Source organism: Simochromis diagramma, unplaced genomic scaffold (assembly GCF_900408965.1).
Source record: "Simochromis diagramma unplaced genomic scaffold, fSimDia1.1 OVJJ01000421.1, whole genome shotgun sequence".
In the NCBI taxonomy this organism is placed as follows: domain Eukaryota; kingdom Metazoa; phylum Chordata; class Actinopteri; order Cichliformes; family Cichlidae; genus Simochromis; species Simochromis diagramma.
The window spans coordinates 6,040,923-6,056,549 of record NW_024387250.1 but is presented as its reverse complement, the minus strand read 5'-3'; the positions used below and the strand labels follow the sequence as shown (position 1 = coordinate 6,056,549).

The 15,627-nt window shown below is 40.9% G+C and overlaps 1 protein-coding gene across 2 annotated transcripts in view; it reads right to left on the bottom strand.

The window, feature by feature from the left end:
* The window catches only part of spock2 (SPARC (osteonectin), cwcv and kazal like domains proteoglycan 2), a 41,541-nt gene that overhangs the window by 13,209 nt on the left and 12,705 nt on the right, over positions 1 to 15,627 (bottom strand). Inside the window, exons 2-3 of one of the 2 annotated variants that reach the window (XM_040001597.1) lie at positions 8,892 to 8,900; positions 8,315 to 8,360 (exon numbers count right to left, since the gene is read on the bottom strand). In XM_040001597.1, coding sequence (XP_039857531.1) covers positions 8,315 to 8,360; positions 8,892 to 8,900 — 55 coding nt within the window. The remainder of the gene's footprint in view (positions 1 to 8,314; positions 8,361 to 8,891; positions 8,901 to 15,627) is intronic. The other variant, XM_040001598.1, reaches the window with a different exon arrangement.

The window sequence follows — 15,627 nt, the reverse complement described above, 5'->3', positions numbered from 1 at the left end:
TTTGCCATGGCAACAAGTTAAATGAGAATTAAAACCCAACTATTACCGTGGCTTTATGTAGACACTTGTGTACTACTGGAAATCTTTGCTTGTCGTGCAAGGTAGTGACTGAAGAACTGGTGGTTTCAAATTTTCTAGTCTTTGGCTTAGAATGAAGTTGGTTTGGAAACATTTTTAATATTTTTTGTGTTTACACTCAGTCTTTCAAACAGATGCAAGTAAAACACAGCAGAAACTAGCGGTCCTGTTGCTCTATTTTCACCTGTAAAGCAGGAGTGTGGTAGGCGGAGGTGTGCCCTGGTGCAGGTGTGCCGCAGCGGTCAGTGGAAGAATCCGCGAGTTTCTCTGTGAATTTCACATTACGTCGTTGCGCACTCGGTGCTTGTTTAGGGTTTTTCTTCGCTGTAATGCTTCATCTCCTACTTTGCGTTTCTGTGGGCGCCCCGTGCTAGCAGTGTCCAAGCGTTTTGTTTTTTTTCCCCCCCCCCTTTTCATTCCGCCCCCCCCCGCAATGGCTCTGCGCCCCCCTTAGTGGGCGGGCCCCACACTTTGGGAAGGTCTGCCTTAGAGTTTGGATGTACACTCATCAGCCACTGTGATTGGCATTCCTACTCAACTGCTCTAATCAACCAATCACATGGCAGTAACTGAATTCATTTAGGCATGGAGACATGGTAAAGCCAGCTCACTGAAGTTCAAACCAAGCATAAGAATGGGAATAAAAAAGATGATTTTGACGACTTTGAACGTGCCATGGTTGTTGGTGCCATAAGGGCTGGTCTGAGTACAGACTGCTGAATAACCACTTGCTACATTAAGGCAGTGGTTCCCGAAGTGGGGGAGAGCCATTGTGTGTGTGTGTGTGTGTGTGTGTGTGTGTGTGTGTGTGTGTGTGTGTGTGTGTGTGTGTGGGGGGGGGGGGGGATTAAAAAAAAAAAAAGAATTCTTGGACACTTCTAGCATAATGGGCAGGTTTCTGATGGGGCTCCCACACAAACGCAAAGCATAGGATCAAGGATCATATGCTTCCAAACCACCTTTCTTCCAAACCGAAGACTATAAAATATGATGAAGCATATCTTGCCTTTGGCTTCAACTGAACAACAGCGGTGCCAGGTAGGGATCCCCGAAAGTATTTGTTTCCCCTGCGTCGGGAGCATGCTCTGGGCTGTCCAAGTAATGGACAAACAGTATCCCACAATTCTTGATTTTTAGTTCACAAACACTTCTTATACTGAAATGTTGGCAATGTTAGCTCTTTATACAGTAAAGTTACAGTGGGATACAAATAATATCAGGCTGATCCTGCCACAATTTGTTCCCCCGGTTCAAATCACGGACAAACAGTATCTCACAGTTGTTTAATTTTTGGCAACCACTGCATTAAGGTATTCAGAAGACCATCTCTGAACACACAACATGTTGAAGCTACTCTGTTGGAGTAGGGATGCATCTAAAAGCTGCAGGACGGTAGCTCTCGAGGACTGGAGTTGGACACCCCTGTCTTATTCCAACAGAGCACTTTCACATCACGGATGTGCAACCAACAAATCTGCAGCAAGTGTGTGAGACTGTCATGTCAATGGGGAACAATAGCCTGGGAATGGTTCCAGCACCTTGTTGAATCGATGCCATAAAGCATTAAGACAGTTCTAAAGACAAGGGGGGGTCCCAACCTAGTATGTGCAAGTTGTAACTAACAAAGTGAGTGTGTAATGTTTTGTGCATTTTCAGTAAATGTTCTCGTCCTTGCATTCTTCCTTCTGAATAAAATATTTCCTCTTTACAGATGAACAGAGCATAAGATATTTCTATTAGCATCCTATCACACTCTCATACACCTGCCAACTTGCCTTCACCCACAGTCCACAATTTCCTGATCATCAGAGTGCCTTAGAGCTGGCAGGAATAAAGCTGATGTCAGTCATTTTACACTAAATCAAGGCATATTAGCTTCACACCTCTGCCTCACTGTCTTCTCATGCTTTTATACCTCTCACCCATTGGGAACAATAATTAGTCCTTCATTAAGTCCTTGGAAATTCCGCTAATGGACTCAGCTATTCAGCTGACTTCATTTAGGCTGCAAATCTAGTGACAGTGGTTAAGGACAAAACTCCATGTCATGACTTCATCTGGCACCGGCTCAATTAAGGCTGGAGTTGCAGCAGGAGTTAAGGAGGAGACCTCAATTGTTCTGCCTCCACTCGCGGCTCCTGCTGGAGTGGAGATGGAGGAAAAAGGAGGAAGCAGAGCGAAGTGATGATGGGTGGAAGTCGAGCCAATGTTTAGCATTTCCTGTGGGAGTCACATCAGATCCGCTCAAGCGGAGTGCAAACATCTTTCAGCATCTTCGCCAAGGAATCAGTGCAGCTGTGGACAGTGCATGTCTGACCCCGGAATAAAAATAAAACCACAAAAACACAGGCAACACTGTCTAATATGGTGAACCGGTGACCATCTGGAAAGCGCTACAGTTCAAATGCAGGCCACGGATCGTGCAGCAGCACAGCCATATAATGACATTCAGTTTCAATCAATCTTGCAGCTTTGCTTTCACTGCAAAAGCATCCATCGCAGGGATTTCTTCGTTTTGCATGGATTTATATTCATGCCTGAATAATGAATGCATTATGACACATCTTGAGTACAGAAAAAGGTTTTTTACATGCACATACATTACTGTATTATACAAAGCCTGGGAGGTTTCATGAATATAGTTTTATTTTGAGATAATTGGATATACTTTGGATTCTGGTGGGTAATATGTGTGCGTTTTGTGTTATCATTAAGATCCCATAAATAAATCTTACAGGGTAATAGCCTGTTTCACTGGGGCCTGGACATTTACGTATTAACAGAATATGTTCTCTTTGAGCAAATAAAGTATCGGGTTGTGTCAGGGTTACAGAAGAAGCATTAAAAGGGGTGTTTTGCTTTGGACTGCCTCATTTGTAACCTTAACCCCTGGAGGGTCCTAGAAAAATGCATACACTATCGGACCTAGAGCCACAAATCGACCCAAGACCCTCCAGGGGTTAATGATACTAGTCCAGAGTTGCCTGTCTTTCCTTTAACACATACAGAAAAAATGCAATCCTGTCTAGTCGGTTTCTTTTTCTTCATTTTATTTGTTACAACATTATTTACCAATGTTACTATCTGATTCATTGCAGAATAGTTAGCCTAAGGCTTGTTTTCTTCCACTGTGACCAGGCAGGCCAACAATTAAAATGTCCACAGAGCGATACAACAACAGCAAGTGAGACGAAACTAACCAGACAAAACACACTCACACATACGCACTTTGTCGGCATCTTAAATGTATCAGACAAATTATAAGCAAGAATATTTGAATACCAGTCCAAACAAATATAACACAGGTCAATAAAGAGCCAAGAGTGGGCAGATTTTATAGTGATGATGTTAAATTGGCTTCTTTCCATTTTTTTTGAGCAACGATTCTAGTGGTTTGCTTTGGCTTTTATTTTGTTGAGAAAGAGCCAAGTTACATTTAGTGGCTATTTTAATTTGACATGTTTCTTAAAATTTGCATTTGAGCCAGAGATATGTCAATTTAGAAACCACATCAATCTTCTCACCCTTAATTAAAAGCAACTTGACTGTCCTTTTGATAACATTAGTTAACTTCTTTAGCTCAGCACACATTATTAAATCTACTCCATGACACTATAACGGAAGGCAGAGTTTTCATAAGGAGGCCAGTTGGCTGACTACTTGTCCAGCAGACTATTTTATTACAAAAAATGTTGAGTTTTGATTTACAAGCGCAGATTAGCTCTGTGCTTATTACTGTCACGGTACTAGGTCTGCGATCCAGGATTTGTGTTTCTGTTCTGTTATTATATTCTTTGATTATTGTTGTTGGTTTTCTTTAGTTCTCAGTTATCTGAGTTCTTCCTCTCTTAGTGTTTATCCCAGCCTGTGTTTAATCTCTGTGTTTGTTCATCTCCTGTGTCTCCCCAGTCAGTCGTGTCTCCTTGACAAGTCCACGTCTCCGTGCCTGTCTCATGCTTCCTGTTTTATTTTGATAGTCCTGTCCTGTGTGTGGTGTATTCTGCTTTGATTCCTTGGTTTCTTTATGTCTAATTAAACCCAGCTGTTCTCTCCTCCTGTGTCTTGTTCCCTTGCTATTCCTGTCCCTCTGTCCGTTGTTGCGTCGTACCACTCCCATGTGCTCTGTGGTGTGTGTGTGTGTGTTTCCTCCATGTTCCTCGTCATCCTCGCTTCTAGTTTAAAGTTTCTAGTTTCCCAGTGTCTTAGTTCCTCGTTCTTAGTTTCTAGTTCTCTGGTTTTTGATTTTTGTTTCTAGTCTATTTTCTGCTACAGTGCAATTAAAGCTGCCTCTTTGAGTTATCCCTGTGTGTGTTGAGTCCTGCATTTTGGTCCACGTCCTGCCTGCCACTCAGCAGATTGTGACAACTACAATTTTTGATCTTTCAATATCTACCCTGCCTCTCTGCACTTTTTTAGAATGTCAGTACGCAAATTTAGGCTTCGACGGCCAAAACGTTTCTCAACTAAACCCTAAAGATTATACATATACAGACATATTAGTAAGGGGGCCTAGCACTGATCATTGAGGAACACCTACTATGCTCAAGATGCATAAGTCTAAAGAAGTAAGTCAGCGAAATAGACAGTGTGAAAAGACGGTTTGAAGCTGAGATGGTTTACATGTAAAATGTCGTTAAAGAAAATTAAAATACTGGGAAACTCAAACTACACCTTTCCATAGTTTGTTTTTAAAGTAAGCACTTCATTTGAAGACAATTTTAATTGAATTTCCCTGTTACAGAGCCAAAGCATACGTGATGCAAACCCGAAATGCTGATATTAAGTTGTTCAAAGATGCCATGAACCAGGGCTTTCTACCTGGGGTTTTACTAGTATTTGAAATTTAGGAGTTGTGAGTTATTGTCTTGGTTTTGATTTCCATTCTTTCTTCAGAGCTTCTGGTTCTTTGTGTTGTTTTCGGGCCATTCTGGTTTCACACTTTTTCATTAGTGTTCGGTTGCTCTTATGTTCCGGGTATATTCTCTGTTAGCACAGTTTGTTTTCTCACTGTTCCCTTTCCACGGTTCTTCACTTTTATCCATTCACTAAAGTTCTTGTCTCCGTGTCTCCTTGTTCCAGTTTTCGGTTTTTATTTGTTCTGTGCCTTGTTTCCCCAGCTGTGTCTGATTCCCCTGATTAGCCCTCGGTGTGTGCATTGGTGTATATATTGTTCTGCCATTCCTTCAGTTCATTCAGTTTGCCTTAAGATATATGGTGATACATTTGTAAAAACATTTGTATGAGTAACTGCAGCATTTCTTGCAGTCATGGTTAAATTATGATCGGATAAGCCACTAATCAAATTGAAACTTTTAGCTTCTCTTTCTATAGAAATATTACGTCTAACTAGGTATTTCAGAGCTTCACAATACTTGCTGAGGCTTTTATAAACTGAGCTGAAAGCAGCTTTACTGCAGAAAAGGCCTGAGCATGGAATCATGTTTCAGAGAAACACAGACATAATGGAGTTCCACAATGGAAAGCCAAAAAATGACTAATTGCTAAAGATAAACATGAGACCGTACGACTGATACAAACGCAACAAGGAAGCACTCGGTATATATTTAGTAATATTGTGTAGCAAGTTACAAATCTGTGGTTTTACATTTAGCTTTAATGAAAGTAGTTCATCTTTTACTTGAACTGTAAAAGCCTTAAGAACCTTATTTGAGCCTAAATACATTTATAGGAAACTCTCAATAAGACCATCAAAAGGGCTTTCCCCCCAAATAAGCATTTTTATAATATTTATGTTCCTCATAATCTTAAAACCAGCATAGTCATACATGTTGGTCCATCTTATATACAGTGGGGCAAAAAAGTATTTAGTCAGCCACCGATTGTGCAAGTTCCCCCACCTAAAATGATGACAGAGGTCAGTAATTTGCACCAGAGGTACACTTCAACTGTGAGAGACAGAATGTGAAAAAAAAAAAAAAATCCATGAATCCACATGGTAGGATTTGTAAAGAATTTATTCGTAAATCAGGGTGGAAAATAAGTATTTGGTCAATAACAAAAATACAACTCAATACTTTGTAACATAACCTTTGTTGGCAATAACAGAGGTCAAACGTTTACTATAGGTCTTTACTAGGTTTGCACACACAGTAGCTTGGTATTTTGGCCCATTCCTCCATGCAGATCTTCTCGAGAGCAGTGATGTTTTGGGGCTGTCGCCGAGCAACACAGGACTTTCAACTCCCGCCACAGATTTTCTATGGGGTTGAGGTCTGGAGACTGGCTAGGCCACTCCAGGACTTTCAAATGCTTCTTACGGAGCCACTCCTTTGTTGCCCGGGCGGTGTGTTTTGGATCATTGTCATGTTGGAAGACCCAGCCTCGTTTCATCTTCAAAGTTCTCACTGATGGAAGGAGGTTTTGGCTCAAAATCTCACGATACATGGCCCCATTCATTCTGTCCTTAACACGGATCAGTCGTCCTGTCCCCTTGGCAGAAAAACAGCCCCATAGCATGATGTTTCCACCCCCATGCTTCACAGTAGGTATGGTGTTCTTGGGATGCAACTCAGTATTCTTCTTCCTCCAAACACGACGAGTTGAGTTTATACCAAAAAGTTCTACTTTGGTTTCATCTGACCACATGACATTCTCCCAATCCTCTGCTGTATCATCCATGTGCTCTCTGGCAAACTTCAGACGGGCCTGGACATGCACTGGCTTCAGCAGCGGAACACGTCTGGCACTGCGGGATTTGATTCCCTGCCGTTGTAGTGTGTTACTGATGGTGACCTTTGTTACTTTGGTCCCAGCTCTCTGCAGGTCATTCACCAGGTCCCCCCGTGTGGTTCTGGGATCTTTGCTCACCGTTCTCATGATCATTTTGACCCCACGGGATGAGATCTTGCGTGGAGCCCCAGATCGAGGGAGATTATCAGCGGTCTTGTATGTCTTCCATTTTCTGATGATTGCTCCCACAGTTGATTTTTTCACACCAAGCTGCTTGCCTATTGTAGATTCACTCTTCCCAGTCTGGTGCAGGTCTACAATACTTTTCCTGGTGTCCTTTGAAAGCTCTTTGGTCTTGGCCATGGCGGAGTTTGGAGTCTGACTGTTTGAGGCTGTGGACAGGTGTCTTTTATACAGATGATGAGTTCAAACAGGTGCCATTCATACAGGTAACGAGTGGGAGACAGAAAAGCGTCTTACAGAAGATGTTACAGGGTCTGTGAGAGCCAGAGATTTTCCTTGTTTGAGGTGACCAAATACTTATTTTCCACCCTAATTTACGAATAAATTCTTTACAAATCCTACCATGTGGATTCATGGATTTTTTTTTCACATTCTGTCTCTCACAGTTGAAGTGTACCTCTGGTGCAAATTACTGACCTCTGTCATCATTTTAAGTGGGGGAACTTGCACAATCGGTGGCTGACTAAATACTTTTTTGCCCCACTGTATTATTATCACACAGAAAGTGATCACTGAGTATAAGTTATTTATTGTTTTCTCTAATTAAGCAAGCACACTCACAGGCCACCTTGTTAGGTAAACCTCTTCAACTGCTCTTTAATATAACTAATAAACCAGATGACATTTAGGCATATAAAGTTCAGACTTAGCATTGGAATAGCAAAGAAAGACAATTTTGGTGACTTTGAACGTAGCATGGCACAAGATAGGCTGGTCTGAGTATTTCAGAAATTGCTCATCGGGATTTCCCCACACAGAAAACTCTCTGGGTTCTCTGGGTGAAAATGCCTTGATGATCCCAGAGGTCAGAGGAGAATGGCCAGACTGCTAAAAGCTGTCAGAAAAGCAACACTAACTTAAATAACCACTAATTACAACCAGTATATGTAGAACACACATCAAACCTTGAAGGTGGTGGGCTACAGCAGCAGAAGACAACACTGGGTGCACCTCCTGTCAGCTACGAACAGGAAACTGAGGCTAAGATTCGCGCAGCCTAATCAAAATTGGACAAAAACATTGCCTGGTCTGATGAGTCTTGACATGTGCTGCAACATTTTGATGATAGGCCCTGAATTTAGTATAAACAACATTAAAGCATGGGGCAACCTTGGTCTCTGAGGAGGGTTTCCAGCACCTTGGTGAATCTATGCTGCCAAGAATTAAGGCATCTATGAAAGCAAAACTTGGTCCTAAAACTTCTATGAGCCATTTGTAAGCTATCAAAATTCAACAAGACGCTTTTATGTTCAGCATCTCTCAGCAGCACACACAGAAAGGAACAAGATGTTGTGAAACTTACTGTCATTAGAACCTTGATTTTCATCCCAGGTACGCACGTAGTCATCCTGCAGAAAGAGGAAGAAAACACTACTTTACCATCTGCTGCCAAGACAAGAGAGTCAGGTAATTCAGAGTGAGTGCACAGTGTTGCTGATATTATAAAATACAGCATGAACACTGCTACACTCCACATCACAGTGGAGAAGTGATGTAGTTTACATTATCACTGGACACTGATTATAATGTGTACACTGGCATGATAATTAGCTAAGTGAGTCACACCAGAGACTGTGGCTGTACATTCTTTATGGAAATGAACTCAACAAATCTGCACACTCTGCCTATATTCGAGACATATGGTATCAGGGGTGAGCTGCCTTTTAAATGCTCTGCCTTTTTACCCCTGTTTAATTAGAACATTAATCGCTCTAATTAAAATGGGCAAATTGAAAGAGATTTTGCAAAAAAGGGAGAAAAGATGGATGGTGAGGCAAAGATAAAGACACACAAAGAGACAAGGAAATTACTCATGAATGCAAAAGACACTGGACAAAGGCAGCTATAAGAGAGCTGTACAAAAAGTGAAGAGAACTGACCTCTACCTCCTGGTGAAATGACAGCAAAAGGAGAGAAAAGAGTCGATATTAGTCAAGAAGAAAAGTGCAATTTTGGACAGAGCGTATTAAGCTGTATTCAAGACATCATGAGGACACAAAAAAGACTTTGTAAGTTCATTTTTAAATCTCTTAGAGCCTGATTTTATAATAATATATGTAACAAAGTCTTTTGTTGCTTAATTTTGTTTATTTACCACAAATTTAGAAGATCAGATCAGATTAGATTTGACGGAGAGAGACCCACCAACATTAGGAAAGTGGTTTCACCTTATCACTAAATGTAACTGAATGATGGCTGGTGCATAAAAACACACAATATTAAATTTTCCCAACACTGCTTCACCACAAACCTAAACAAGGTGAAAAAGGTGGAAAAGAAGGGTAATGAGTATCGTAAGAATACAAGGTGACAGATGTCTCAACCTGTAGTTGGTGGCACATATGACATTTCAGTTTTCTACCTGTTTCATCTTCAGGTTTGGGACACCTGTCAGTACTTTCCTGATGCAATTTATGTCCTGATATAAATACACAGTGGCAAACTGCATTAAAAATACAGTAAATTTTGTACACTGAATCGCTGAAACAGAATGCCTCTGGACATTTTTATGGTATTAAACTGCATTTCTTTTCTGGCATGACTCATCAGAATATACATGTTTATTTGTGATTTACAATGATTGCATGACTGACTGACGTGTCACGGTTTAGCTACATACAGCAGCATTCCCTTTGTGGTGTAGTGCAAAGCTAATAGCTCAAAGAAATTGAATGACAGATAAAGATGCAAGAATATGAAGTGGTCCCTGGGTGTCTCTGGGTGACAGCTGCACTGAAAACCCCCTGTCATTGCTTTAGCCCCTCATAGTTTGCACAGAAGATGCTGACTGGTTTGCAAACACTTGCCAACTCCTCACCTAGCAGCAGCAGTGAAACTGTGAAATGACTTCACCAACAGCGTTGCTGAGGATATCCTGAGCTTTTCTGCTGGTCTGCTGTTTTTAACGCTGTTAGCTGCTGTTAGCCTCTGTTAGCCAGTGTTAGTGAAACTTTCTTCTAAGTGGATCTAATATTGTTAGACTCTGCTGCTGAGTGAATAAACTCTAATACAATGTAAGAATGTCAAACAAAACAAAACAAATGTTTATCAAAGGGAATGTTTGATTTTTTTGGATGCTTAAGCCTAACATTAGCTAGACTAACATTAGCTTATATCCAGCTACTGTTGCTGTTTTTAAGCCAGTTGTCTGGAGACGGGAAGATTGCATGTTTAACCTGTTAACAATAAGTAACTGTGACAATATTGGAGGTGAATAGTCATGTTAGAGCCCTGACTTCAGTTCAGGAGATGAGGCTTCAGGTAATGAGGAAGAGGAAGAGGTGGAGATAAGGGAGGAGAGAGACATAATGACAAAGAGATGATGAAAATATAGATGTGCAGGTGTTAAATGGTCATATATTTGAAGGAGCTATTTGTGATGCTTAAATTAAAAGTAACTTATAAGGTGTGCTACATATGAGGCCAGTCTCTAGCCATATAGATGTGATTAGGGGGAACTATTAGGCGGGCCACCATGGCAGCATCTACCTGCTCCTATGCATTTTTAATGGATTAATACTAAGTTTATGAGAATGCATCAATTTTCTAAATAACCTGAAGAAATTACTAACTGTACCTTTAAAAATTGTTATTTAACATCTTGATTGACATGGGGAAAAATGAATTTTTAAAACACTTCAGCTTGTATTTTGGGGCTCTTCATCATCTGCCTGCAGGAGCTCCTACTTAGGATGGAGGATATGCAACATGTCTGACAGAAACCTCTGTGTCTGTCTGAGTACAGACTGCTCAGAAATGGACTGAACCAGATGCAACGGCTTAGATTTTGCCCATACACATAAGCTGCCATAACCACAACGTCTCATACTTCATGAGTTGTCGTGTGTTCTCCGAGACTTTCAGCCTGCGTAAAAAAAAAAAAAAATACAGCCTTTGCTGCAAAGGAGAACTCAAATTACCAGTGTGGTCATTCCAACTCAAAGGGTAATTTAGATGAATACCAAGATACCTAGAGGATTTAACTTGGCAGGTTATCACGAGGAAGTTGGTATGTGGAGGACACTGTTTGTGTTCATCTGGAGACAGACAGCAACCTCCAGCCACCACTTGCCAACCAGCCAGGGAATACATATTTTTCCCCAGTGATCAGGGGATGCCACTCATTTGCCAGTGGATCTTTAGTCCTGTGTGACAACGGAATAATACTTTATGGCAAAAAGGCGTTTATACAGATTACAATAGGACTGCCAAAATAACAGTAAAATTCTGCAAAGCTTCTACTTTTGTGTACACACACAGTATGATAAGTTGTTGTTATTGTAGATTAGTTCAGGTACACAGTTAACCCTTTAAACCCTGACCTAATTTACCCTTTAAACCAGGGGAAGGAAACTCCAGGCCTCAAGGGCCGGTTTCCTGCAGGTTTTAGATGTGTCCTTGATCTAACACAGCTGATTTAAATTGCTATATGACCTTCTCAACATGTTTTGAAGAAGTTCTCCAGACGCCTGGTAATGAACTAATTATTTGATTCAGGTGTGTTGACCCAGGGTGAGATCCAAAACCTGCAGGACACCGGCCCTCGAGGCCTGGAGTTGCCCACTCTTGCTAAAAATGCTAACCGTCACCGGTGACGGGTTAGGGTTTAAAGGGTTAAAGAGTTTAATGTTAGCAAAACAAGTGTTTGGAGCATATTGCCATGTCTGAAATAATAAATGTGAGTCATTTTAGGATATTTACAATCAGCCACCATCCCTCCTTAGCGATGACTGACTCATAACTGTAAACATTTACTGTACTGGGAGAACGTGCCAAACCGCTCCCCTGAAGGTGATATATCCCAACACAACATGCGAGAAAAGCAGCCGTCGTGAAAGCCAAGATCGTCTTTTTTGACCCTCACCACTGCAACACAGAGAGGTAAGTATTTTCATCACTAGCAAAGGCTCCACTTGTGATTTAAAATCTACCCCAGTGCAGCTCAGATGCTCTGCTCATCCTCTGCTCGCTGCAGTGCCAAGCTTATTCCCCCTCCTTTGGTAACCTGGCTCGTGTCTAAATCTTAACTCAACACTACAGATGAGCTTTATGGACGATTGCTGGTTATGCAGTTTAACCTTGTCTGGTCTGATGGAGTCACACATTTAGAGTGTAGACATCAAAGAGTTTACAACCTGGGCATTAATCCGATGCCTCCCATGCCTCTCTTATTGATGCTACAGCTCCTGCATTATTTAGCAGCCTTTCTGTATTTGTGATTCTGCCAGGACTGATGAGGAAACCGTCCTGCTGCGCTGACAGGACTGGAAATCAATGATTTCATAGAAGAGAGACAGCAGAAAATGTATTCAGGGAAAATAAATTCTCCTGAGTGCAAACTGAAAGTGAGCATGAAACGTGGAACAAGACGACAAGTTTGGCACGCAGCGGAGAAATTACATCACCTCGAATATGATTCACAGACCAGTACTCTGATGAAAACACTGCTGGCTTTTACACAGAAGTGATTAGAGGTAGCAGGCAGCGAGAGATGAAAACACTCAGGTGCACCCAGGAGCTCTGTGATCTAACTGATAACATCAGAAAGATCTCCTCTTGTTAAACAGAGCGGGAAAGCTTACCCTCCACATCAAACACGGCAGAGTGTTCGTCCTGCTGCCGGGCTACAATACTGATTGACAGATCACAATCCCTCATATCTGTCGGGGGAGGATCACAACCCTGTGAGCCTGTCCACCGAAAGATTGGGTTCAACTCGGGAGGAACTGCACAGAGTCACAAAGATCTCTTGACAGACTGAGGTCGTGCTTGTTTGCTGGATTGAAAAGAACAAACAAGAAAGCGTTTGAAATGAATGTGGGGTTGTATGTCCCCCACACGTGTGACTGACAAGTGTTTTTGGGTAAATGTCAGCTGTCAGATGCACTCTGCTCGCCACGGTTATCCTGAGGGGTATGTTCATGGTAACTGCAGAGTGCATCACGGGCTCATCAGTAAGAAAGGATACAGTAATAACACTCTCTGGAGGAGATGCGTACAAGCCTGGATGGAACTTTATTGACCTTTTGCTGCAATTTCTGTTAATATCGGCCTTCAGTGGATTCATCACATTCGTGCTAAACCTCACAGAGCTCCGGCATATCCACAACATCAAAAGAGACCAGGGGCCACACAATTCACACAATAACAAAATTATTTAAGCATGACAGCGGCCAAAACCCTTTTGTGAGGGAGGTGAAGTGCCTCAGAGCTGTTGCATACTAAACACAAACGTGTAAATGTGAGCCACTTACAAACATATAATTTATGCTGATGCAAAATATTCATTTCTGTGTCCCTGTTTCCTGAAAAACAGCAGATGACTGTTTCTGGTTTAATCGTAGCAAGTAAGTACATGTCTAATTCTACAATGTCTAATTAAGGGGAAAAAAAACTTCTGAATGTAGCTCATGAAAAAAAAAAATACAAATTGTCAACTTTAAAATACAAAATATAATCTTTGTCCATGCATTTTTAAAATAAAACTGATTTAATATTTGGCCTTGCACTGGTGATGCTTCATTTACAGCATCGTGTTCAATCTACGGCGTGCTGTAGCCTGATGTGGTCCATCCCAGAAATGTAACTACATTGCTGTGATAGCTCGGTTTGGTACTAATACGTGGTTTGAGTGCAGTATATTGATTATCACGAGGATAATACCTCAGTGAAACCAAATGTAATAGGCTGTAATTGTTGCTTATTGTGTTAATAAAACAGATTGTATTCTGCCCATAAAGACACAAGCCATTTATCATTCCCCTAGCCTTGACAACACATGTATTAAACTCAAGAATCAAAGTCCCTCCTTACTTCGTTTCAGTAAGAGTAACTGTTGTTTTGCAGGTAGCTCCAAGTGCAGGATGAACAAATCAGCTTCACTTGCGATGGTAGACCAATGGAGACCCACCAGTGCATGAATATATATACATCTGTAATGCCTAAGTATCAAATCAAATCAAATCAAATTTATTTATATAGCACATTTAAAGACCGAAGTACACCAAAGTGCTTTCCAGTAAACCAAGATACAGAAAAAAATCACAATATAAAATATAAATTACGGATATAAAATATAAAATAATTACATAATCTAAATGCAGAGCCAGATGTAAGTACTAACTAGTATAATAATTTTTTGCACTTGCTGAAAAAAAAAAAATCGATGCTGATGCTTTTTCTTCAAGGCTAGTGAGGATGTGAGCAGACTGCTACCTGGACCAGCAGGATCTTCACTCTTAAGCTTACTTTACACCAAGGTCATACTAATGTAACATAATCTTCCTTCAGAGTTCACAGACAGATGGGCTTCATGCCCAAAGTCAGAGGGACTGAAGGATGAGGGCACAAAGAAGCTCATAATGTACAATAATAATTTCTGTCTGGTGGAAATAGTAATTAGCTAAGTGACAAGCAAAAAAAATCAACCCAGTTTCACCTTAAAATGCTGGAAAATGAGGCTTGCAGCGTCTAGTGCAATCTTTATAAGACATACTTATGCACTGATGTTTTATTTATTATCAATGAAATTTTTGTGGAAGCACACTGATATAAACTTGGTCGGGTAACAGCTGTACAACCCCCTCCAGATCTGCTAAATGCAATTATATTGCCTTGAGGTTGCTGAAGAAAACCTCAAGGCAATATAAATTTAATATATTATGCTACATACAGAACTGTACCACTCCCTCCTACCTCATAAAAACTTGCTTGTTGTTCACATGCTTCTCGGCTTTAGTTTACGGATCACATACCAGAGATGAAACAAAACCCCCTCAACATTATTCATATTCTATATCCTTTCTCCTGATCTTATGCGTGTTTGGTTACAGGGCATGAGAAGCAAGCCTGCAGAGTCCTATCTCTGCATGCACCAAGCCAGGACTGCAAAGCAGAGGCAGAGCAGAGGCACGGCATCAAATGCTGAGAGGCTTGTGCGCTTACAGGACAGAGAGAGGCTTATGTAAGAGTGCTCCAAAGACCGGGTAAGTAAAAGAAGAAACAGAGTTTAGTACTTTTTGAGAATTCAATCAATGGTCAAAATGTGGGTGAGGGCAAGAGGGCAAAGTAATAATCTACAGCACTGTGCAAATGTATTGATCCACCTCTCATTTTGCTTCTGATGAGCCAAACTTTCTTGTATTTTTTAAAAGTGGTCTGGAGCAATAGTTCTCCAGCCTTTTTGAAGGCCTTTCATAGTTTATCTTTGGACGTTGGCTGCTTTTTTATTCATTTTCAGTTTAGACCTTGCATTTGCTCGTTTTCAGATGAATGTTGTTTTTTGTTTGATAAGCTGCTTAACACTGACCTGTTAGCTGAAAACCTGGCATATCTCAGCATGGTGTGCAGCGTGTCCTTAACCCTTTAAGACCTAGCATAGAACCAAGTCCGCCACAGCTTATATTATATTTTTACATGTTGTAGTGCCATTTTTGGGAGCATTTCAAGTCGCTATACATCAATACAACCATTAAAGCCCAAATTTTAATAATATGTATGCATTAAGTGCATAGTAATTACATAAATTGCAAAAAATGCAATAAACTACAAAAAAAATTGAAAATCGTTTTTGTTTTTTTAACATATATTTCTAGTTAGAGAAATTTAAGAGGCTTA